Source organism: Rhea pennata, chromosome 5, assembly GCF_028389875.1.
Source record: "Rhea pennata isolate bPtePen1 chromosome 5, bPtePen1.pri, whole genome shotgun sequence".
Classification (NCBI taxonomy): domain Eukaryota; kingdom Metazoa; phylum Chordata; class Aves; order Rheiformes; family Rheidae; genus Rhea; species Rhea pennata.
Genome location: NC_084667.1, coordinates 39466041 through 39491521, shown reverse-complemented (window position 1 = coordinate 39491521; position 25481 = coordinate 39466041). Strand labels below are relative to the sequence as shown.

The 25481-nt window shown below is 53.2% G+C and overlaps 1 protein-coding gene across 3 annotated transcripts in view; it reads right to left on the bottom strand.

The window, feature by feature from the left end:
- Window positions 1-560: 560 nt before the first annotated feature.
- DUSP8 (dual specificity phosphatase 8) overlaps window positions 561-25481 on the bottom strand; it is a 55576-nt gene continuing 30655 nt past the window's right edge. For 2 of the 3 annotated variants that reach the window (XM_062577996.1, XM_062577997.1), the window contains exons 4-7: window positions 5615-5781; window positions 3308-3467; window positions 2967-3090; window positions 561-2560 (exon numbers count right to left, since the gene is read on the bottom strand). In XM_062577996.1, the coding sequence (XP_062433980.1) occupies window positions 1423-2560; window positions 2967-3090; window positions 3308-3467; window positions 5615-5781 (1589 nt within the window). In that variant the 3' untranslated portion in view covers window positions 561-1422. Of the gene's footprint in view, window positions 2561-2966; window positions 3091-3307; window positions 3468-5614; window positions 5782-14728; window positions 15002-25481 lie in introns of those variants that run through there. The other variant, XM_062577998.1, reaches the window with a different exon arrangement.

The following is a 25481-nucleotide window of genomic DNA, read 5'->3' as shown; positions in this document are numbered from 1 at the left end:
CCTTTCCCTTCCGGGCTCTCCTTCCCAGCTGGGGGCCCTCGGCGCAGGCCGTGGCCCCGTGCGCGTGGATGTGGGCGCGTGCACGCGTGGCGGGCTGCTGCCGGGCAATCCCGGGTACCGCGGCCCTGCCAGCACCGGGACCAGCTCCACACGCCCGCCCAGGACGAGGCCTCCCTGCCCGCCTCGCGGCGGGATGCGCCCCCTTCGCTCCTCACTCCTCCAGGGTGATGGGGAGCATCCTTCCCTCTGCTTTACACCTCTCCCTCCTCCACGGAGGAAGGCCAGCCCTTCCCCCCGCGCCAGCGGAGGGAAGGGGTCTACGGCTGAGACGGGGACGGGGAGCAGCAAACAGGGACCAAAAGAGGTAAAAGAAGCAGCAGCAGCTTCCAGAAGAGAGTTTTCTGGCTCAGTTTGTGTCGTAAGAAGATTTTATGGTTCATTTGCTTGTTTGTTTCTAGAAAAAGTGCACAAAAGCGTTTTCTGTCCCCTTTTTGCTGTGCCCGGAGGGGGAAAAATCTTTGTCGTCGACATAAGCTATAGAAGGAGCCACAGGCCTCAGATATTGCTTAGAAACTCGTATTTCAGATTTAAATACCATACACAGTAAAAATAGAGCTGAAAGTACCGCCCCACATTGTCTGCAAATCATTGCCAGAATGAACAGCTTCAATAAATTAAAAACAAAACAAAAAAATTGAAATATTATTTACGTCTCAATAAAAATCGCAGTAAAACCATTTACCTTTTTCTTTGTGTGTGTGTTTTTTATATTATATATAATATATATTTATATATGTATAGGGCTGCTCTAGTGCAGCATTTTTAGGATACTTAGCCAGAGAAACATGGGGGAGCATGCTTAGTGCACCGGGGTATGAAGAAGGGGAAGGAGCGCATGTAGTTCTCCCACAGCAGGTGCCCCTTCCCTGCCTCGCGGGAGAGGCGCTGGGCTCCGTCCCCACGCAGGAGCACCTGTGTGCCAAGCGCGTCCCACGGGCCAGGAGACCCCGTGGCTCGCCCTCCCCTCCCGTGACTGCCTGTTGGCTGTAATTCCTGCCCCTCCCGCTTGGATTTTACACCGGGATTTCAATTGCAGATCTCCGCATGCTGCAGCTCCCCGGCAGTCAACGGGCAGCTCTCCCATTGCCCCAGCAAGCCGCGTGGTACATGCGAAGGCCTGAGGTGACATGGGGAAAGTGGCTGGGGTTCCTTGGGGAGGGGAGGGGGAGAAAACAGGTCAGGAGCAGGAGGGACACTAAGCATTCACCGTTATGTTTCCTGACTTTGGATTCATTCATCCTTGTCTTTTGTTTTGGTGTGCGTGCTCCTGAAAATACACACACGGGTATAAATACTCCCACCCAATCTCTCCCCATTTTAAATATCCCCCCACCCTTGATCTCTAAGTGCCCAGGATGAATGTCAGGACACCTCAATGATTTCCATGCTGCCCGAAAAGCTAGACTGTTTGCCTATTTTGCCCAGGTCTTCCCGGGACCTGCCCTCTGACATGGTCTCCTCGAACTCCATCTGGCAGCTCCTCCTCTTGAACTGCTTCTCGGCATTGGCATCCTCATGCCAGCTGTGACGCCCGTCCCGCTGCTCAGCCCGCTGCTTGTCTCTCAGTCTGATCTCGCAGCTGCTCTGCATGGCGTTGCAGCTGAACGAGGAGTAGGAGGTAGCGCTGGCAAACAGAGCCCCACTCCCTCCGCTGCTGCTGCTCACAGCCGAGTCTGTGCCAAAGTACCAGGCATTCTCTGATGACGGGGTGCTTGGAGACTCCAAGTGGACCGCCCACGGGCCGATCCCCCCTCCGGTGCCAGTGCTGCTTGGCGTGGTTGCTGGCTGGACAGGCTGCTGCCCCGCACTGGGCAGGCTGAGCCGCAGTGTCTGCTTGAGATTGTCCTCCACGCTGGTGCTTTTGTGCACAGCGCACACCCCGCTGAAGTTGAGGCTGAGCCCATGGGCAGGGGAACCTGCCTGATGCCTGTGCTTCCGCCTTTGCCTCACCTTGGCCTCCAAGAGGAGGTCTGGCCCACTCGGCCAATCCGGACTGTCCGGCACCGGGGAGAACTGGCACATGCCATTGGGTCCAGAAGGGCTGTCCAACTTGCAGAGCTTCGGGGTTTCTCCTGTATCGGTCGGGCCTGGGACGTCCTGCCTTAGGCCAGGAGAATAGGCTGATTTGATGTCCAGGGAGAAGGAGCGTTTTAACCGGTTGGTATCTTGAATGCGCTCTGAGGACAGGTGCAAGCCATTGAGTCCTTGCTGTAGTGCTGTGGGTGACAAGATTTTAGGAGTTCCTGCTTGTCTCTCAGAGTCACTCTGGGAGGGCGCTGAGCTTGTGCTTTTCGATATCTCCTCGGCCTTTTCTGAGGTAGACGGTGTGGAGTGCCTACTGCTCTCAGGTGCCTCAGCTGGGTCCTGCTGGACATCCCCCTCACTCCGATCACCCTGGGCTTTCAAAGCCTTGAGGAGCTTCAGGCTCCTCTCATACTCCAGGAGCTGGCCCAGGAAGTTGAAGTTGGGTGAGATAGATGGGCGTCGGTCTTTAACAAACCTGCAGAGAGATAGAAACAGCTGTGGTTGTCCCTTGGTCTTTCCACAAGTTACCCCTACTCTTTTGGCCTTTCTGGGGAGAGGAGGCATCACCCAGTACCTTATTCCAGACCCTCAGAAACAAAGAAGTCTTGGGAAACCACAAAGCCTGAGGATGCTTTGGAGGTAAAGCTAGGCCTTCCTAGGCTCTGTGAATTTGGCCTCCTTCCTCCAATTTACTGCCCCCAAACTTCCTCATTGCATGCACTCTGTGAAGGAACAGCAGGACTGGATTACCCCAGGCCTCAGCTAAGGCAAGGCAAAGCTTCAAGGAGCTGCAGCCCTCTCTGTCTGGAATCAGCCTGTTTTCCCTTGCTGGAGTAAAGCATATTAGCACAATTCCTCCCTATCATTTGGAGGAAACTCACCTGTAGGCATCATCTGACGACATACCCATGGTCTTCATGATGTAGGCGATGGCAATGGTGGCCGATCGGGAGATCCCTGCCAAGCAGTGCACAATCACCTGGCAGCTGGACACCTTTGCCTTGTCTGGAGCACAGCAGAGGAAGCAGAGAGAAAGATGTTGATGCTGTCAGAGATGATAAGCCAAATCACTCTAGCCTCCCTCTCCAACCCTCAACCTCTGTGTGTGACTCGGATTGTGTGAAGTAAGAAAGAAAGTAGAGGAAAAATAAGTTGCCCAGGCTTTAATGGTTGAAGTGGGCAGGGAATTGGAGGGACAGTAAACATTTTAACAAAATCTCACCAATGAACTCAATGGACTTGTCGAGCCAGGGAAGCAGTTTCTCACAGTAGTTGTCATTAACAGGAATGCGCATGAAGTGGCTATCACAGATGAAGTCTGGCTTGGGACAGGAGTTGCTGGCATTGAGGACATAGCTTATCCCATTCTGTGTCATCAAGTCCTGGTGAGAAAAAAAGTGATCAAACGATGAGCTGAGTTCAGATAGCAGAGTGCTGCAGGTCTATCTTTCCACACACCCTCTGCTGTTGCCTGCTCAAGTATTCCCTCCTCTGGCTCTCCCACTGCTGCTTTGGCCCAGCTGACCATAGTGCAGCAGAGACAGGCAGAGAAAGATGAGCTTTTACCCCTCTTTGGATAGACAAAAGACTCTTGAAAGGAGGTCCCAGAAGGAGAAAAAAAGAGAATCCTGGTATGAGAGGAACAATGGAAAAATACAAGAAAGAAAACCATAAAAAAGTCTGGATGGAAACTCAGAAACCATAAGCTGAGGGACAGAGGGAGCATTTCACCAACAGTTGGGAGAGTTATCAGTAGGACTATGCATCCACCTAATTCAACACATTTCTTTGCTCCCAAACCTCACAGGAACTTGTTAGTTCTCACAGATTTGTTAGTTGTTCAAAGTTCTTCAGTGAACAGTGCCGAGTTCAGCCTGCAAGAGGCTCAGGCAAGCTACTTCCTGTTCATTTGGGGCAGCGACTGGTACCTCAGAACATGCACTTTTTTGGCTGGGATATACATAGGTTGCTAGGTTGCAAGAGAAATGATCTCTTCCCTCATTCTGACTCAGGAGTGAACTGTTTTCTGTGACTTTTCTGCTTCGTCCATTGAGCCATCATCATCACCGCCCATATTTCTGACTCAAGGAGAACTTAAGCAAGGAGGATCTGATGAAAAATTGCAGTGAGTGAGTGAGATGCAACATATGGGCCACCCCTCAGGACATGGGCTTGCTGGGTGGGCATCGCTGCATCCAGGCCAAGCTCCATGCCTTCCTTCCCACGACCAAAACGAGCTACACCCACCTGCATGATGGTTAATCCGACCCCTATCCCTTTCCCCTCCAGTCAGATTACGTATAATCTGTATAACTCAAGGGCAGAGTATATACAAGAGAAGGGGGAACATCTGTGCCAACTGCTAGATCTCAATGCCTGGCCTGGAAGACCCAGAAGGAAAAAAGAAATACGGGCATAAAGCAGTCAGCCCATGGAGCTGCCACATGGGATCTCTGCCAAACAAAGCACCAGAGAGGAGAAACATCACTGCGCTCGCCTGTGCATGACCTCTACGCTCGCTCCATCTCTAGTGCCTACGAACAGAGCTGTCTCTTGGCCACTGCACCACAGAGAGGGCAGAAAATGAGTCTCCAAAAGATGAATAAAAACCTCTGAGGAGGTGGGGAGAAAAGAAACCATCAATTTGACTGCCTGACACGGACTCCTCTGGAGACCGCGCTGGGATTTCAGCCCCAAGTCCGCAGGCCGTCAGTCCCTACTTGCAATAAAAGGCCGTCCCCAGTGGCTCCACTGCAGCCCAGCCTCGGCTCCGTGGAGCCAGCCCGGCTCCCAGGCTCACATTCTTGGCATTTTTCTTTCATTTCCTTCTACTCCCTGTATATAATTTCTCTTTCCCTCCTTTCTGCCTCCACTCCCCACTGCCGGTTAGATGCTTCTCCCCTGGCCCTCTTCCCTCTTGCCTTCCCCAGGCGAGGATGCTGGACTGGCTTCCTCCTGCCCATGGGCAGGCGCCCATAGGCATTTTAACTGCAATTTCTGTTTCTTTCTTCTCACCTTTATTTTTCCTTTAAACAAAATTCCTTTCCTGGTCTGACACCACCATGCAGCCATTCTAGTGCCTTTAAAGGACACAGCCCCTTTTTCCTCCTCTCTCCCCATGGCAAATCTTTGTCAGTTTTCAGGCCTCCTGAAAAAGTGCCCTGCCTCTGGCCACAGCTGCCCAACCCTGCACTACCGTAGTGGGATGCCCCAGCTTTCTCCCTCTTCCTCTGGCTTCCAAGGACATCACAGAGCTGCTAAAGCTGGTGTTAACTAGGTCTGGGCACTTGGGAAGGGCTTTCAAGCCCTCAGGACCATACTGAAGCTCAGCAACCATTTGCCCCAACTTTGATGGACTCTGCCCAGGTGCTCTGTGTCTTAAGCCTCCTGGTAGAAAGATCGCATGGTCCTTGCTCTGGGAGAAGAGTCACTACCACCCTCTGCCCTTTGCATGGCTGAAGGAGTCAGCCCTCTCCCAGCCTGGACAGGGTGCAAGACAGACATGCTCCCCAACCCGGCAGAGCTGTACCTTGTTTAAGACGTCTTTCTGGGAGCCCAGATAGAGATGTGGCAGGATGCGCGTAGGGCCGACATTGGCCACAGGCAAGCACGGTTGGGAGATGCTCATCGGCAGGATGGCAGCTGGCTTCCCTTCACAGAGCCCTGGGAAGCAGGATGAGAAGGTGGCGAACCCTCCTGCAAAAAACAGGGACATTGAGGTTGCAAGCATGAGGCTGAGACTATCCCTCCTTGTGGCACAGTCAGGACCCAGCACCCTGAGGGCCAGGCTGTGGATGAAATTGTAGTAAAACCAGTGAGAATGGACTTTTGAGGAGCAAAACGCCAACAACTACTGTTAATCAACCCAGATGCATTGTGATGACTGCAATGCACATACAGGACAGAACAGAGAGCCAGCTCTTGTTTTCCTGCCACTTTAGGTATTAATGCTTATGTGAGCCAGGTGACACCTTGCACCATCTCTTGCCATTTGCACCTTCATTTGGATAGGTCTGCTTAAAGTGACAGGCAGAAAAAGTTCTTCTTTTGGCTACCTCCCACTCTGAAGACAATCAAGTTCACAATTTGTTAGCAAAAACTAGGGATGATGTGACGGGCTATCGACATGAAAGTACTCCAGCAGCACAAAGCTCCCCGGGATTACAGCACGCAGGGTTGGGGAAGAGGGTCCGCTTGAGACTCACAGCAACTACCGACCCCATCTACCCGTTGCTGCTTCTTAAAGTGCCCCACTCTGTCCAGCCCTGCTGAGCTTATGATTTCTGATGAAATTGCACCATCAGTATTGGCAGGCCTTTGCACTTGAACTGCAGAAGTGTCACAGTCGCGCAATCTGTTAGTGACACCATGCACAGATTTCCCGTCTTCCTGCAGCCAAACGCCTGCCTGGTTTACACGGCTGTGAGCGCAGTGCTAATTAGAAAAGTGAGTCTGCAAAAACAGAGAGGGGGATGTAGCGTAGATTTTGCCAGAGGGGGTGAAATTTAATTTCTTTTGAACAGATTTCCTAGCATTTTTTTATGGCCAGACGCTATTGAACGTGACAGCAAGTGGTGCCCAGTTTACTGTGCCAGGCTGGTCTACAATCAAATCCATCTTAAAGTCCAATATTTGAGAGAAAAACCTGAGTTGTGGCAGTGGCAGGTAGAACACGACAACCAAAGCTACCAGTGCTGTGCCTGGCACTGTCAGAAGTATGGCCTAAATGCAAATGAAGCAGCCTGCAAAGCAGCCTCCCACCTTCAAACAGCAGCACCAGGGCAGCGGCCGCTGCCACGCTCGCCTGCCAGGCAGCTCCGGGAGCCGTAAAAACTTAAAGAACAGCCACATGTCCTGTGCAGTTACATAAGCGCACTGGTTATCTCATTTCGCAGACTCGTGCTTTGTGGCTTAGGGAACTGAAGGGACCTGACTAAGAATAGTGGCGTAGCCTGAAATGGGAGTTTGAGCCTCCAGCCTCCCTCCCAGCGTGCTGGGGCATAACATAGCCGAATATAGCATTCAGAGAAGGTATCGTGAAATGTTTCATGATAAGCAGTGGAGACCCACGATGGCCCCTTTCACCCAGCTATGCTGTTCTCTGGGCTACAGCCAGGCAACTGGTAGCACAATCTCACTCCTCTCTAGCAGAGGGCATCTGGGTGACAGCTTGGGGCAACAAAGAGGACCTTAGGTTGTGTCAGCCCAATCAGCCTTCCCAATGTTTTTCTAGAAAATACAAATGACTAGATAGAGTTTCACATTACCCAAAGGGCTGAGCAGACTTTGGGGGTTGGCTATCAAAGGGACCTGGATGCCTCCACCAAATCATTTTGGAAGTCCTAGGCTTCAGCATGGCAATCCCTGGCCCATCTCTGCAGCTGAATAATACATTTTAATGAGCCCTTGGTTAGAACATTTCCATTCAGCCTCTCCCCTCTCTTGAAGCAGGTCAGGTCTGGGCACGTTTTCAGTTTCTTGCCCGGCTCAGACGGACAAGGTCTCAGCCTTTCCTCTCCAGGCACCTGATCCTCCATCTCCTTGCAGCCTGAAAGCCATGGTGTCCTGGCATCCAGCCCTCTGTCCAAAGAGGAAAGCAACCTCCAACCAACCTCTCTTTCCTCCACTCTTATCTTTTCCTGGCTGGCCGGCAGTTAGTGCAAGTCTCCACTTCAAAACTTTGCCAAGCTGGAAAGGGAAGAGTTAAGGCACCTTATCTCCTCCAGCACTTCCTCTTCCCTGGCTCTTTCTGACATGACATCACCTCTCAATTGGGACATTAAATCAGAGTGAAAGAAGGAGGCCCAGCACAGGTGCATGGCAGCTCTGGTTACGGCTGTTCCCTGGACTGTGTCAGCATTGCCAAGGAGCATAAATCAGCGGGCTGAGTGCGGTGCGCACACGTGCGGACCTCCCTGCTGCCCCTCTCATTTGAGCGGCCAGCGCAGCCCCGGGTGGCCGGGAGCAGGCTTAGCTTCAGCTGCCCCCCTGCTCTGCAGCCACAAGGCACAGCAAAATCTCCGTGGGGATCTAACGGGGCCCAGATGTGACCCTGGAACTCATGCTGAAGCACATGGGACTCCTCTCAAATCAACCCAGACCTTTTCTGGGGAGCAGGGCACCCACATGCACAGCCCAAGAGCCCAGCACCCGCTGCCCTCCCCATCTTGCTCCTACCCAGGAAGAGCCACTGGGGGCTGCATGTGGCTTCGAACCGCTCTTCAAAAGCCATAGCGCCAGGGGTGACATCATGGCTAAGGCAGGCCAGGACATGCTGCCGCTCTCCTAGCAACGTTATCTGCCCCCCTCCTTGCCCCCGCGAGCACTCGCCCAGCAGCAAGTCCCTTGCCAGCTCTGCTGGGGAAAGCACAGGCAAGCAGCACAGGGGGCTGTGGAGCGCATGAGGGTGCTTGCAGACAGCTGTAGGGTCACCCTTGACTCAAGAAACAACCATTGCCATGGAGACTCAGCCCCGTGGCAGGGCGCAGGATGTCGCCTTAGCCCTAAGTGCACGTGCAGCCCCGAGGAAGAGCGCGGGAGCCCAAACCAGCACGCTTGGTGTGGCTTGACTGAACTCACAGCCCCGCGCAGCCCTTCCTCCAGAGCTTGCCTGGCAGAGGTGATCTTGGGCTGCCACAGGACCATCCTCGTCTCGCCCGGGCGAGCGCCCGCGGACAGCCGGGGCTCCAAGGGAAACCCGAGCGACGGGGCCTGGCGCTGCAGCGGGGCAAACCCCACCCGGCCCACTGCTCTAGCATGCCTTTCATTTTTAAAAAGCCACGCAGCTCTTCCAAAGAATCCCAAAGGCAGTGGACGTCCCTGGCAAGGCTCCAGCCAATACCTGGGCTTTCCCCTCTGTACCCCGGCTCCAGTTCCCAGCTTTCGTTCGGAGCGAACAGCCAAGCCCAAAGGGTTGAGGAGAAGGGGCAGCTCCGGGTCTCTCCTGTTATTCACAGCGCTGGTGCCTGGCGTGAGATTCTCCTGGCATGTCAGGAATTACTTGGGAAGGATGTGTATTTGACATGGAGTGGGTGGTTAAAGATCTCCAGTTTCTTCTTGATGCTCCCCCTGAGCCTGGTGCGAGCTGGAGAGCTGGTCCCCCATGCTGCACAGCCCCATGGCTGCACATGGCTGGCCATGGCTCCAGCATTCCTGAGGGCTTCCAAAAACATTCCCCACTAAATCCAATGTTTTCCTGCCTTCTAAGGTTACCTATGTCAGGCAGAGATGGGGTCCAGGAGGGGAGGGGGGTGTGCACATGCAGGGTCCCCGGCCAGAGGTGGGGACATCTTTGCTGCTCCTGCTGGAGATGAAGGAAGGAATATCCAGGAGCCAGCATCTCCCAGGGCCAGGCCCCTGGGAACGCTGGGGAATGAAAACAACTCCCTGATTTTGTGTGTGGGGGGTCATTCAGCAGTTCTCCGGGAGAAATTAAAATCCTTAGTGGCATCCAGCCAAGGAGTTTCAAGCTGGGCTGGACACAAAGCAGCTTTTGGGCAGGGAGGGAGGGCTGGGAAGCCCTTGGAGGAAAGGGGGAAACTGAGGCACAGGGTTTTGCAGTGACTTGATACCAGGGAAGATATATAGCAAAGTCCTGGGCTTTGCTTGCTAGGACGTGACACCTCCCTTCGCCCGTGGGGCGCTGGCCAGCCCAGCTCCTGACTCTGCTGTGCACAGGCCCTCAGCAGAGCACAGGCACAGGCTGCAAACATAGGAGGGGAAAAACCCACAGCCAGTTCCCTCTTCCAGCACCCCTCATCTTTGCCAGGCCTTCCCCCCCCCCCCCCGCACACTTTCTGACCAAACATCTCTGACCACTCCCTAATGAAAGCAAAGTCACTAGGAAAGTGGAGGGCTGCAGAGTGAGGGCACTGAGCCTAGGAACCCTTCAGGAGCCCAGCTATGAGCCTGGAGGAGATGCCACTTGTGTCTCCAAATAACACCCTGTTGTACCACTGTTGCTGTCACCAGGAAGGGCAAACTGCACAGTGACATGCCCACAGAATTAGCCCTTCTGCCCATCTCGCCTTGTGTGTCGGGCTCAGTGAGGCACTGAGACAGCTACACAGCTAAGAGGAACAGAGAGCTCCAGTGCTGGCACTAGGCAGATGTCTAAGACAGGGGAAGGAAATCCGGAGGTGAAAGGAGTGGGGCGCTGAACTTCTGCTGGAACCACTGCACCTTTAACCAAGAGCTGGGCAAGTGCCTGCTTGCTGCGAACCACCCCAAACTGCTCTGGCTCTGCTGAACTCGAGAGCCCGCTGTTTGTGGCATTGCAGATAGAGTGCAAAGCACTGCGATCTCCCTGTCCTGGGGGCATTAAGTGAGAAACAGCCTAGCTGCAAGTATCTACCAGGATTTAGACACTAACTAGTTATACAGAGGGAGATGGAGACTTAGGAGACCTGAGGAACAGGGCAACTTAAGCCTCAGTGGATACTTCCAACTTAACATATACTAGTAGCTCATCAGAAGTTAGCAGATCTGTTCTTTTTTGCTGCGGGCACGCAGCAACACATCAGCCACGGGAAGAGCTGAACCATTAAGGCAGATCTAAGCGCTCACCTTCAAGCAGTCTCTCGGGACACGCAGCTTATGGTTTGGGCCCTTGCCACATCTCAGGCAGTGGCCACAGGGTGTCCTGCTGTGCTCCCTGCCAAGGCTAGGGCAGCCGCTTGGGCCAAGTGGTGTCCCCCAGAGCCAAGGCAGGCACAGGAGGGGACAGAGCCTTCCCTAAAAGCAGGCACGCAGCGTGGCACTGCTCTGCTGGTGGTAAACCCCAGCTGTGGAGATTTATAAGTCCTTGAGCCAAGCGGGATGTTAGTACAAGCACGAACAGAGACTCCAGCCAGCAGAAACACGAATTCCCCACTCTCCCTTGCGCCCAGGCGGGTGATATAAAACCTGCTGCACCATCATCCTCATAAGGGCTGCAGGAGAGGCAGCAGTGAGGAAGGAGCCCCAGGCACAGGCAAGGGCACACTCACAGGAGGCAGAACAGAGAGACAGCAGGGCTTTCCTTCGCTAGGTTGGATGGAGAAGAGGGAGTAATTTATATGCTCACCTAGGACCACTGTGTTTGGAAAAGATGCCCAGGCAAGGTGGGGACACAGAGAGATGCTTTGGGGGGATTAAAGGGAGACATGCAGCAATTTAAACAGAGCTACTCCAATTCCCTGCCATTAAAAATGGGACAAAACTTATGCTTCCTGCCCTATGTTCACGCCATCTTTATAGGCTGGAAGCGTGAAGCAGAGACGGAGAGCGATGGGGGCAACCTGGCTTGAAACCTTTCTAGCCTGGCGCTTTGATGGCCTTGATCCAGCTTCCCACAGACTGCAAGAAACTCCTACCAGTGAAAGAGTACTGCATGATGACACGGGCAGAGCCTTGCCCCTGAAATTGCCTCACACGAGAGCCACAGGTCTGCCTGGGATGCGCCAGGAACATTTCCATCCCCACGCATCTCTTAAATACCTCCCAGAGAACAAGTGCTGCAAACACAAAGCCACCCTGAGCTGTAGAAACATGGCCTCTTCACCACTCTTCACAGCAGAGTGCATCCAACCCAAAGCCCTCCAGAACAAAATGAGGAAGAAAAGGTGACATCTCACCCCAATGGGCTATCAATTTGCAGCAGCAAGGAGGAGGGCAAACAAGCAGAGCAAAATGAGCTGCAAACTAACTCTGGGCCAGCTGCCACTTCCTTACCCCAGCTTGCAGCCTAGGAGCAGGCAGGAGACCCAAGGCATCTTTAAAGAGCTGGATTACAGCCTGCCCTCGTTGCTCCTGTAATGAGGTTAAGCAGCAGCTGCTGGTGCTGCTGGGAGGCTGTGGTTGCAGGCTGAGCTTTCGCTGCAGCCTGAGGCCCCACCTGTAAGTTTCCCACAGCCCAATTCAGGCCCAGTGCCTGCAGGAGACCAGCTCTGTAAGCCTGGGGGTGCTGCTTTTGAGCCTGCGTCCTTGGCCAGCATCGCCCCTGGCTGCTGCTCGCCCTGGCCCTGCAGGGAGACACAGCTCCCAGCACTGCAACGCCTCCCTTCCGCGCTCCTGTGGTGCATGGTACGCAGCAAAAGTGGCTCAGGCCAGCGAGCCCTAGCACGTTGCCCCAGCATCTTTGCAGCAGGTTAAATGAAAGGAAGGAAAGCCAAGGGGCTGGCCACTTTGCACGTCATTCCCTGAGCTGCCAGGAAAATCCCTTCTCCTTGCTTCTTGTGCTGGGTGGGAGCCTGTTCGTACCGGCAACTAAGCTGGGCAGCATGATGAAATGCCGCTTACCATCACCCTTACTCATTGCGTTTTGGCAAGTTTTGCAGGTTTGTCAGAGCTTCCTGCCGCCTGGGAAGTTTGTGCATTTTTCCAGTGCCACCATCCTCACGCTTCTTCCTTTGTGGCTGCTGCCCCGTGCTTGGCTCCTTTGCTTTTTCCACCATCCTATCCAGCTACAAGACCTGCCCTCCCGCTGCCCTGCCAAACCTCTGGCCAAAATCAGCGTGAAAGCTCTTGCTCAGGGCTCTTAGCCCAGGCTCGTTCCCGTTCCTAACCTGAGAGATGGGCAGAGTCCAGCCACCTCTGCGACGCTGCCTGTTTCTCAGAGCTAGGCCAGCGGCAGGGTTTCTGGAGGCCAGAGCCACGGCGCGCGGGCAGCAGCACGAGGTGTCTGCCGCCGTGCGAGGGATGCTGTGCTGTGAACAGCCCAGTCCAGTCAGATCTTCCTCCCAACTTTGTCTAAAATCCCTGCGCTCTCTGGTCCGGGCAACTCGCCCTCTCCTGGTCGATGCTCTCCCAGCTGCAGCTTGGGATAAACTGCCTCCCAATCATGCTGTCTGCCTGCAGCGTGAAGGAGGCTTTTGGCCGTTACTGCTGCTAAGCCAGATCCCGCAAAACCCCCTCAGGCTGCCCCTGGCCTGCATGCGCACAGTCCCTCTCCAGCTTCTTTATTCGCAGCTGCCTCAGTGCAACAGAGAGAAAAGCCTAGCGCTAACCCATCCCTCCAGCCACATCGCATCCCACCGCTCCCCTTCCACCCTCCATCCTGCTCAGCCCTCATATTCTCCCCCTGCCCTGAGGTTCGGCTTTCGCCCTCCCTTAATTTGGCATTGAATTTCATCATGCCATTGCAGGGTCCTTTTTTCCGAGCAGTTGGTATGAGAAAGCAGATGAATCAGCCCTATTACTGATTCATGTAAATCCCCCATTTCCCCAACTGTCATCTCCTTCCATCCCAAACAGCTTCAGCCCATCTGTTGCTAAATCTCCCTGCCATTTCCTAACCTGTGCCATCCCTTGCTGGCCTTGCAGATTGGTCCCAGGCCCCCACACCCCGCTATCTCCTATTGCTTGTCCCTCTCCCATTTTCCCAGATCAGCAGAGTACTTCCTTAAAAAAAGGAAAAAGGAGGGGAAAAGAAAAAAAGAACAGAAAGGAAGCCCTCCACCCACACAAATATACATACACTCCCAGAGCTGCTGGTCTTGATTTTCCTCTGGTGACTGTGCCTGCTTTGGACCAGCCTGACTTGTTCTAAGTAAAGAAAAATGTGTCATTTCCATGAGTGACTTATTACTAATGACACCATCACTGGGTTATGCGGTTCATGCCACAAAAACCTGTCAAGCACTTTTAGCAGGCTCCCATTTTAAGTGGTGGTGGAGGGGAAGTTTCTTGAGTCAACCATTCGGCAATCTAGGTCATTCCAAGCTCGGCGTATTTTTAAGCTGCTCTAGTTAATATCCCCTTCCTCTGCTTGCCCTTCACCCCAGCACTATAGAGGGGCAACACAGAAAAATCCCTTTCCTAAAGAAGTCACCGTTAAGATGGGAACGCAGCAATGTTACTAGTGAAGTGAAATGGCTCCATCAGGCAGCTGCAGGAATGCTGCTTTACAAAACTGCTTCTTTCCTACCTCCCTGCCCTCGCTCGTCTCCCGCCGAGCCCCTCCTTGCACTGGTCCCACTTGCCCGGGAGCAGGGATGATGGCAGTGGGCTCTGGCAGCCCGGGCATGGGTGCCCAGCCCAGCAGCGGAGCCGGCGGCCAGCTGCCTCTGCGGCCAGGCAGCGCACATTGCATAAGCGCGCCGCCTGTCACCTTCCTCCTACCCACGCTCTCCTCCGCTCCGGCTTCGCCCCCCGCCGGACTCGCTTCAACGAGGAGGGGCTCGCCCTGACCCTCCTAGCTCCCCCTGAGCAGGCAGCCTTGCTGGACGCTACAGGGAGGCAGCGGCATGTCGGACTGGAAGCGTGCCGGCTGCTGGTATCACTGTGGCCACCCCTGCCCACTGCCGGCAACTGCTCACCTGTGTCGAGAAGCTGCCCCCTTCTTGCGCCTCGCAACCTTAATTTTCCTGCAGGTCCCCGCAGGACCAGGCTAGCTGCCTCTGCAACAGCTTCCACAAGTTGCCTCTGCTGGGAAATTCTTCATATCCCCCCGACTCCGAATCGCCCTCTGAGCTCCCCCGTCTCCGTGCTGGCCAGCTGCCTGCTCTCTTTGTATCGCCGCCGCCGCCGCTCACGCGCGGCTCCCCCGTCAGCCGCTCCGCAAAGGCAGCCTCCGGCACCCGGGCAAAGCCAGGGCCGGACTGCAGCAGCCCCCTCGTCCCCCTCCGTCCCCGTTGGAAGGAAAGGAGCCGGCTGGCTGACAAACCTCGCATGTCCCTGCTCTCCTTCATCCTCCGCACCCTTATTTTCAGCTTCAGCTGCCCCTCGTGCATGTCTGTCCAGAACTGGTCCTCGGAGGGAGCAATCATTACATCCAAAGGCATCCAGGCTGCGTCTCACACAAGCACCTCTTGCCCTAGCGAAACAACAGCTGGCGGGCAAAAAAAAAACAGCAAAAAAAAAAAAGCCACCTCTCCACAAAAAGCAGCTAAACCCCCCTCGACAGCAAAGCACGGAAAGCCTCCCGCCAGGAGGGAGGAATCAGAGAAAAACAAACCCGGAGGGGCTGGGGTTGGGGGGGGGGGCTATCGTAAGCCCCGTTCCCAGCGCGGCTGCCCGCCTGCCACCTCTGCTCTCGCTCCCTGCGTGCGCAGCTCCGGAGCCAGCCTGAATGAGCTCAGCCCAGGAACGAGAGCCCGGCCGAGCCGCCGCGGCGCGCTCATAGCTAACGGGTCAGGCATGCAACCGCATTCCTTACTCAGCACACAGACACGCAGCGCAGCTCGGGGGCTACGCCGCTCGCACACGGCTAGCGCAGGGCTTAAAGGCGCAACAGCTCTTTTTCGCCCACCCTTGGCTGCCCAAAGCCCCGCGCGATTTTGCTGCCTGGAGAGCAGTGGGATGCCGCCGCGCTGCCCAAAAGCCGCAGCTGCTGCAGGAAATGGACCTCAGCACCAAGCTGGATTTGGCTCCAAGGAGTTAATTCGGGGACAGTGACTTGAAGCGAGGAAGCACTGAGCTGTGCAGCTAATGCGGTTTGCAGGTGCCCATCACCATGGTACTATCACCAGTGCTGCTAAAGAACAGGGCTTTATTCCAGCTCAGAGCAATCCTTCCTCCAATGTAGAGAGAAATGTGGAAACCTCTTGGATTTAACAAGTCCATTTCCCCCCCACCGCCTTGGGCATCAGCAGATAGGAGTGAGCAGGAGTTTTGCCTTGTATGGAGGAAACCCTTTTTCCAAAGGACTGCCCTGCTTTAATGCTACCCCATTACTGGGGGAGAGGGTACTGGGAAATGGTGTGTGATCAAAATTGCGTGCCAAGGGGGTGGCATCCCCTCTTGCCAGCCCTGCTGCATCCGCTGGTGGGACTGGCACGCCAGGGCCGCCTGGGACCACAACACTGTCCCTTGTCCTAGCCTGGCGTGAGCAACGGTACTCTAATTGTGTTGTTTAGGTCTGAACAAGGCCAGTGTGAGGCAGGGAAATGCCAAGATTACCACTTCATGGTGGGGAAACTGAGGCAGGAAAGACTAAATAACTTCTCCAGGGTGTAGTAAGAGGCTGCTGTAGAGCAGATCTCTAAACCTGACTGCCCAAGGGATAGGCAAGTTCTCTAACCACTGGCTCATCTTTACTCTCTGGTCCTTAATGTCTCTCTCCAGCTGTGCCAATGCAGTGACCATGAGCCAGGCACCCCTGACGACACTCAGCCTGGAGGGGATTCCGACAGCCAGAGGTGAAAGGGACTCAGCAGCTGGGGGTGAAAGGCTCTGGCGATGGGCTGCTCATGTCTATGCCAGAAGGAGCAGCACTGTGGCAAGGTCTGAGCCACACGTCCAGCTGGCATATAGCCGTGTCGGCCAGAGTTATTTGCTCAGTTCCAGAAGAGCAAGACTATTGCCTGGAGGAGATGCACACGCTGCTGAGGTCTTTGCTGGTGCAAAAGTCCAGTGAGAAGCTACATTTACGAATGGTCTTCCCTTTGAAAGGCTATTTCGTAGTCCAGAGGCCAGTCCCTCATATGTACCATTTGCATTAGACCACAGGGGCTCAATCCATGAACTGTGATTTCTGAAGCAAGTTTGGACTGCTGCATAGTCTCTTTGCATTTATCCCCCTTCCCCTCCCACTCCTTATATGTCCCCACACAGCTCAGCACAAGCCTACTGCTCTGCACCCAGGCCTCCAGTAACCATTCAGGATTATAGTAAGTGGAGGAGGGGGGCATGTATTGTGTCTCTGCAAACCAGAAGCTTTACGGGTTGAAACACCCAAGGCTGAGCCATATGTGACTGACTTCAGTGTTTTTCCTCTGAATGACATCACATGAGATGAGGTCATCGGCGTGAAGGGAGCGCTCTGCCGCCCTGCCCCCAGCCACCGCGCGGAGCCAGCCTGCTAAGGAGCCCCGCTGCTGTAACCAATGCGGGGCGATTACTATCAGATGGGGGCCAGAGGCTGCCTACAATTCAAAGCGTGCTTGAACAAGACTGGGAAAAAGAGGAGCAGCGTCCGCTCCGTGAGCCCTGCAGGGAAGCAGCTCTCTCAGCCTGGGCGCCCGGCTGCAGGGTGCTGCTGCTTGGCGTGGAGGCCCACGCAGGCTCCGCTCCTACCCAGCGGCTCTAGCCCGGCTGAGGGGGACGATGCAGGAAGCACTTGGTGAAACCCTAAGTGCTGTCCTCAATCTGCCCCAATGGAGCAACCCACAAGCACGCATTTGCCTTGCTGCGCTTCCCTCTGGTTGCTGCTGGGGACTGACTCACTCAGGCTTGTGAGAGCCCCAGGCACGAGCTATTTTTGTCCTGGCAGGTTCCTCCAGGATGCATTTGGACCCAGTTTTCTGCTCAGGGCAGCTGGAGCTGGGCAGCACGGGGCAGCCAGGAGCTGGGCACGACACCTCGGACAGCCCTTTGTGCAGATGGTGGGCCTGTGCCCGGCTCCCCTCCTACTCGCGCCGACAGACCGGTGAGTGCAGGTCCCTTCACCAGTGTAAGGACTTCCTACACGGAGATGCCACCAACAGCCCACCTCTCCTCAGATGCAGCTCTTCTCAGCTCCGTCCTGCCTATGCACCTCCCCATTGTCCTCACCTCTTAGCCATGATGAGGATAGAGACTTGGAGCTGGTACTGGGCTAGGGGGGATGCAAGCAGAGAGAAGAAAGGTTACTTCTTAGTCCAGAGGCCAGGCCCTCATATGTATCATTTGCATTAGAGCTTCTCTGCCCCGAAATGGAAGGGGGCAATCCCCGAAGGTGACCTGCTTTGGAGGGCAGCGGCCAGCGGTGCCTCCTTGGCACACGTCTCCATCCTCCGTCCATGCTCACTTCCAGCATGTCGGTTCCTGCTCCTCGGCCACTTCCTAGGGTGCCCTCGCCTTCGTCTTCCTTCCAGATGGGTGTACGCAAAGCAGGGAGCGAGCGGTACGTTGCCACGCGTTCACTCAGCAATGAGGCCCCTGCCCTGCTGGCCCTGCTTAGGTGGGCCCCTGGTGGTCAGGGCTCGTCAGAAAAATGTTTTGCTGCTCCCCCACTGCAACTTGCTGCATTAAGCTGGGGAGTGCTACTGCAACCTGGCTGCAACGCCAAAGAGCAGAGCGAGCGCTTGCTTAGTGCTCACAGACGCATCAGCGACTGTACCTATAGCCTGGCACGAGGCCAGCCGGGTGCTGGCCAGCATTTCCTTTCCCCACCCAGTGCAAGGATCCTATAATAATGGCAACCTCAGACCTTTTGCAAGGACGAGGCCTCAGGAAAAGGGGAGGCAGGTTTCTCCAAAGGAAGGAAATCATAACTGGGCACAGGTTCCTGTCCAGCAGGACTTCTTACTGGGAAAGCTTCCTTCCTCCCTTTAGCTTTCCAGAAACGAAAAATGAAATTATACAAGGATTTTGTAAATCTTGGCAAGCAGAGGTCTCTTCTTCCATAACCTCCTTCCCTTCTTTTCCTCCTCCTCCTCTTTCTCCATCCCTCTTTGGCTTTGGCCCTTTTACTCTCCTTTTCTTGGTCTGATGGGTAAAATCATGGCCGAGGGGGAGGGGAAGCACCGCGGAGTAATTATAGAAGCAGGAAAACAAGTTGTCTGACGACAGCATTGCTAAATGGAGAGGTTTAGAGCATACGTCTGGAATACAATCAGCTCGCACATATGTGACCTGGCTTAACCCCTCCCAGTGATGCAGCGGTGGGTCCTGCCGAGGCCAAAATGCTCAAAGGCATCGCCAAGTCCAAATGGAGGCCGGGGTGGCTGCCTACTCTGCCGCTACGCTGCCGGCTCCAGCGTCCGCCAGCGTGAAAGCGGAGGTGGCTGAGCATCCTCGCCTCCGCCCACCGTCCTGAGCGCTGAGGCTGGCTCCCTGAAGGGATCTTGCCCAAATGGCCGCCGCAGCACTGCGGCGTCTCCATCCCAAGCCGTTTGCGGCAGTCCCCAGAGCTTCGCAGCAGGAAAGCAAACCCCTCTTCTGTTATCGTGCACCCAGAAATGCTTTGTGTGAGAAGAAGGGAGGTTTGGAAAGTTAGCTAAAGCTCCAGGATTGTAAAAGTCAAGAAATCTGAAATTATTTAAAGGCCACTTTTCAAGCCCCTAAATCAACACTCTGATTTTCAAAGAAGCCTCTCTCACTAGGCTGGTAATAGTGCTCTACATCAACCCCTCTGAATATCTAGTATTTCAGGAGAGCCGAAAGAAAAGCATCCCTACAGATAAGCCCTTTGCGCCCCAACACTGCCTGCTGCAGAAGAGCAGGGCATAGCCCAGCAGTGGACCTTCTTATGCTTGTCCCTTCTTTTCTGTTTTGTTTTGTTTTTTTTTCTTTTTCTCAAGTATTATGTGGATGGTTTTTAGGCAATGAATTTAACCTAAATAACAAAACCATATTCGTAAAACTGGTTCTTTAAATCTCTCAATTCTGGAGAAGCAAGGAATTCTATGATTCTATGAACTAAAATTGTAAGTCTCTTGGGTGAATGCGTGCGTACACACACACACACGAGCCAGCAGTGCCCCACTGACTGATACCAGCTGAAGATTAGTGTCTTTTAAGTTTATTACTGCCCGCTTCAGGACAGGCATGGCCACAGGTGGGGAGAGCTGCTTGCTGGAGGTCCAGTGGCAATACTTAGATTTTAGAAGAGAAACCTATGGATGTTCCTGATGGATTCAGGCCAGGTGCCCTGGACCCTCACCAATGTATGATAACATGGCACTCTACGATTACCTGAAATAGCCTTAACACTATGCATAAACACGCACGTTCAGGCCTGTATACCAAGCAGTGAAATCAGAGAAGAAAGTACCAAAATCCCAATTTAACACAGCCCTATCCAGCCTTAGGCAGGCAACATTTGCTAACTGAGCTAGAATCCAACCTTTGCTTTATTCCTGTGAGAAATGGCCTGTGGCTCCTCACTGACCAGCACCCTTATCCCAAAGCGACAAGACGATGTCCCTCAATAAAGTACACCTGGGACAGACCTGACAGAGCTCTTGCAGTGCGCTGGTAAAGCCTTGCTCTCACTCAGCTCTCAAGATCCCTCAACATCCCAACCTGAGGTGCAGAGCTACAGCCTCTACCAGGATGCACACACGCTACCTGCTTCCCCAATAAGCAGATGAGAGGTAAAACCAGCATCCGCATCCTGTGGGCTACTCAGGCTCTTCCAAATGAACTGTGAGAGCATTCCTCCAGCTAATCCATTCAGCAAAGATCTCTACACCTCCACCTGGGCTGCCTGGCAGATCACAGCGACCCTCGGAACCCAGCAGGTGCATCAGGGACCGAGGCCCCGAGGAGCTCACCACAACGACTTGCTCAGGACGGCGCCTGGGGAAACAGCGTGGTCCACCAGACTGTGGGGGGATGGGGCAGAAGGAGCGCGTCCCAGAGGATCCGCAGGAATTGCTATGCTCATGGAGACCAGCAAAGACTTCAGGCTAGCTGAGGGGCTGTTCCCTCTGGAGGGGTACTCGCCCCCTGAAGTCTTCAGGTGATATTGCGGGGCTGTCCACAACAGACTATTGGGGAAGTTATTATGAAATAACTGGCTAAGCAGGAAGCTGCTTCCTCACTCCCAACAGACAGTCGCTGACTGATGACTGAAGCGTGGGTGTTTGGAGTATTTTCTTTCTGAGATTTTTGATTATTTTTTCTTACATCAGGGTTGTAAGAATGCCTCAATCCTCATTTTCAATCCTGCTAAGCTATCAGCTTCAGTGAAAGCCATGACAAGTTTTGCAGATTAATTTGTATTTTTGCCTGCCTTTCAGATACACAAGGCATCTTCAGGTCCTGTTACTCTGACAAAGAGCAACTCCTCTCTTCCCTGCTCTGTCCTAGTTGCTGTTTTCGCACCTGCCTTGTTTTGTCTTTTGCATTCATCTTCTCTTTCATTCTGAATTACCTCAGTCCTTTCTCACACCAGCCTTCCCTCTGACCAGTGCTGTCCCGTGTCCCTCAGGCCAACATATTTTAAGTGGAGCAGGCGGCAAGGAAGATATGCTAGCAAACAGCTTCTCACGGACATGATACGCAAAAGCTACACAAGATTTCCAGCCTAACAAGTGCTGTCATACTAAGCCATGCTGTTGTTTGATCTCCTTTTAGGACTGCCCCTATACAGCAGAAAAAACCCCTCAAAACCCACTCATTTTTTTTTAACTGATCTGCCTCTTGGTCCTTGTCTCAAAAGTAATTCCAGCTAATGTGGGACTCCATCACCAGTCTGGACAACTCAAACCAACTCCTTCAGTGGAAACTCCCTTTTATTTTTCACTACTTCATTTCATCCACTCTTAAATCACCTGGCTTTGTAGGTTCCCCTAAAATTTCCCAGTTCCCTGGTGCCTCGAATCTCTGCAATAACCATGTCGGACTTGCGAAAGAGATCAGCCCACACCAGATCGTGCCAGCCACTTTGTTACAATTCAGTGGCTGCTGTCACCTGTTTGTTTTGATGATGCTAATGCAGATAAGCCCTTCATTCCCACAGTTTCCTGATACACACCAGGTCCTTGGTGAGGAACTCACCCCACAGCTTCACAGCTGCATTAGGAAGACAAGGGACCTCATCAAAAAGCTGCTGAGGTTTCCAGTAAATTGTATCCACTGATTCTCCCAACTCTGCTATTCTGCTGACACCTATTTGGCAAAAAATAGGGTGCAACAAGCTCTATTTAACCTGTTAGAAAGACTGGTACCTCTTCCTCAACACTCTATCTCCAGACAGAAGATATTTTGGAGGTCTAACTCAAACATTGCCACCTGGCTTGTCAAATGGGCACGAGCTGCATCTCACAGGCGACTAGCACACCATGCTCATGTCTCCCTGAGTATTTATGAGTGCAGAGAGAAAGGAGTGAGGGGAGAAGAGGTGGGAGAGAGAGGAACAAAGAGATGAGTGACACCCCAGTTGCTTTTCCAGAACATGCAAGCTTGCTGCAGCACCATTGGGCTGTATATGATCTGGGCCACCAGCCAAATCTATCAAGGCCAGTATGCTTGCTTGGAGGGAGGAGGATGGAGAGTGGAGGGCTGGGAGGGATTTCTCACTGATGATATTGTTACATTCTTTCCGAATCTTGGGAGTAAACAGACGCTCCAAATTTAGAAAGAACAGGACTGGAAAATTTAAACATTCCTTGAAGAATTGGTACAAATGGAGTTGGGGGGGAGGGTGAAGGGGGACTGAAGATGATCTCACACACACAAGAGCCAGATGAAAAGCTCATGACTTGTGTTCAGAAAGCAAGCGAGGGGCCTGTTTCAGGTTGATGTGTGATATTGCAAAGATAAAGCTTCTCTTGCGCACAAAAACAAAATGAGAAGAGCTCCTGCCATGCAAGGAAGGTCCCAACTCTAATGTTCCTCCACATTCCCTCTATAATGGAAGGGAGCTGGGGAGATGACCATTGCCCCAAAACCCTGGTGTTAGCCAGCAAGACTATCTACCAGCAATAGATAGTCTTCAAGTTGCAGTTGACAGGAGCTTTGTCCAGCTCCACCAAGCACTGGGACCAGCGTGTACATCAGTGGCCAGATACAGCCTCAGGCCAAATGCCGCCTCAGGTCTAAGACTAGATCTGCCTGATCATGAGACTTGTGGAGCACACAGGTTCTCAGCTAAGAGTAACATCAGCCCTTGTAAGAAGCAAGAGCTCTTCTTTGCTGTGCTGACCCATCCGGAACAAGTACAAGAGCTTGGGTTTCCTGTGCCCAAGGTTGTTTCCCCTTGTGCATGGGGCCTGAACATGACCTGGAGGATCATCCTAAGCCCTCTGCTACCATTTCTAGCCACGGAAATGGCAAATACCAAGCTAGAGCTCCCTGATTCTCCCTGCCGCTGACCAAATGCAGGGAGAGAAGGTGGTGAAGCTCAGCACCCAGCAGCTCAGCACCACACTACAGCTCTGGCCAGTCTCCAGCAGGAGAGCTTGCATGCAGGAGCCATCAGGGGCTGATGGAGCCAGACTGCTGCTGCTTCATAAACAGATAATGGCTGTTAATAAAAACAAAGTAGGAATTTGCAAGGAGGAAGAAAAAAAAAGAAACTGAAAAAAAAGCAAGAGTTTGTGCTGAAATAAACAAAGGTTAAAGAACAGTCAGGCTCCTGCAGGATAGCAAAGCTCGGCTGCAAGGGAGGGAGGAGGCATTACGTAATGCAGGAAAAATGTTGGCTCCATTCAGTTTTCCACCACTTCATGTGATGTCAGGAAAACCATATAAATCAACATGCTTTCTGCTCCCATGGATGGAGGACAGCAAGGAGCACTATTTATACTTACACAATAAAAAGGAAAAAAAAAGAAGAGTAGATGATGATTTCCAAGACCGGGAATAATTGACTCAGATTCCTCCTTGCAAACCCGACTGGAATTGTTGCTTGTAACATGTTAACCCTTGATGAGCTCCTGCCATCAGTCTTGCCACCCTCAGCTTGTTTGTCCATCAGCCTCTAACAGCTCTTTCCAGGCAGTATATTCGTTTGAAGAATGATGTGGGCTGGAGATGAACAAAAATGGCCAGGCACTGAATTTGTACAGTATGGGGAAATCATGGCATGAAAAAAGGGAAGTGATTTGCTCTAAGCAACCCAGCTGGGACTCCTGGGTCCTGTCCCATCTTCCCATCCCTGCTCTAGCTACCAGACTGTGCTGGGAAAGCAGAAGATCTTTTTGGGAGAGGGGAATTCCTCCATGCATTGTCTGCTGCTGCAGTTTCAATAGCCATCACATTTCACAAACATCACCTTGGAGGAAATTCCAGTCATATGTTGAGGCTGAAGAGAGCTGGGGACCAGAGAATGGGTCTGGCGGTTTTGCGACTTCTTTGATTTTTTTTTTTTGACTGCATCTTCATCATGAGGGGATGGGAAAGGGCTATCAATGCAATGAGTTTAGCAGCATGTCTCCCTTGTAATGACAGACTAGCTTGGGGTGGAGGGGAGAGGGACCACAGATTTGCCTGCGGTGAAATGTAGGTTCCCCTGGAGCAGCTGGACGCCTCCTGGACGTAGAGTAAATGTGTCCCTGCAACAGTACAAATCCTGACTTTAGCAGCAGTGGCCTTGGTTAGGACAGACACACTGGTCTGGAGACTCTCAGGACCAAGTTCCCAGCATCTTTTAACAGTGCAAACCCCCCAGCTGCTCTCTGTGGAAAGAACGTGGGTTACGCAGGCTCTTAGGCAATGTATCTAACCCTTTGTATGCAGAGAAGGAGCAAAGCCAAACAGGTAAGTTTTGACTTTTTAGTATCAGGAGGTTTACTTATGCTCTAAAGCAAAGAATGAACCAGCTTGGTGAGGTGAGCTCTTTCCTTTGGCTCTCAGCTGCTGGCATCTAGATAAATGCAGAGGGACAGAGATCAGCTCTTCAACATGCAAGATACAGAGCTTACTTGCATGTGACTTGGAGCAGTAGAGGCCATGAAAAGCAGAAAGAAAAGCTTGGCTAAGGTCAGCAAGCTGCTAGCATTTCAGTGCACACGCATTGCAGCCTTGGCTGTGGACCTTGCAGCCATATTTCGAAGGTGAACAGCAAGCCTGCTGCCTCGGCGGGCGAGAGGTGGCAGCGAGGAATTCCTCCTTCACAGCTGGGGGAAGAAGTCTGCAATTCCTCAGGTAAACCCCTGCACTGGCTTCGTGCGTGTCCTTCTGCCTTTGCTTAGCAACACTTACAAGCAAGGGGAAGGAGCTGAAGTGTCTGCAGTGCCCTCCTGAGACACTGAAAGCCAGGCTTTCAGAGCTGGCTGAGACTCTTAAATCTGGAACATCACCCTCCCGCACAATGTCCTCCCTTCCCCAAAAGAAGGCAGCCTCCTTGGTTAGTGCCCTGGGAAAAGCTCTTGTCTTCTCAGTGGAGACTGCTCTGCCAGTGGCCAACTGGACCCACACCTGCTGCCCCTCAGCTCCCAAAGCTGGGGATGTATCCAGACCAAGAGGAGGATCCTCTGCTATCTCCATTCCAGGCAGAGAATGGGGGAGTGGGAGAGAAAACAGTATGTCTGAAGCCACACACGATTTCTGTAGCAAAGAGGCAGCTGAACACATATCTGAACTCAACTCCCTGCTGGGGCCACCAGCTCCCAGGAGGACCTGGACACCTCATCTGAGATTGGGCAATGGCACAGGAGATCAGTCTGGGCAGGACGAGGTGCAGACAGGAGGAACAAAAACAGCCAACGTCTTCTTGTACTCACTGATCTCCTTGTACTAATGGAGCTCCTCAGTCTGTCCTCGGCAGTCAGTGAAAGGATTTTGGATTGATGCAAGTGAGACCAGAATTTGACCCAAAGTCTTTGCGGGATGCTGGCTGCTTTCATAAACCAGCAAGCTGTCTGCTTGTCCCCAGCACTGTGGTCTTCCATATCAGCCACCCGAGGGGGGCAGGCAGCCCTGCTGCCAGCGGGCACCTCTCAGTTTACTCTGGCAAGGAATCAGAATCAGGCCAAGCATGCATATCCCCCTCAGACCTCCCAAGTGCTGCAAATCTGGGTCTAAAATAAACTGGCTGCTGCCCACAT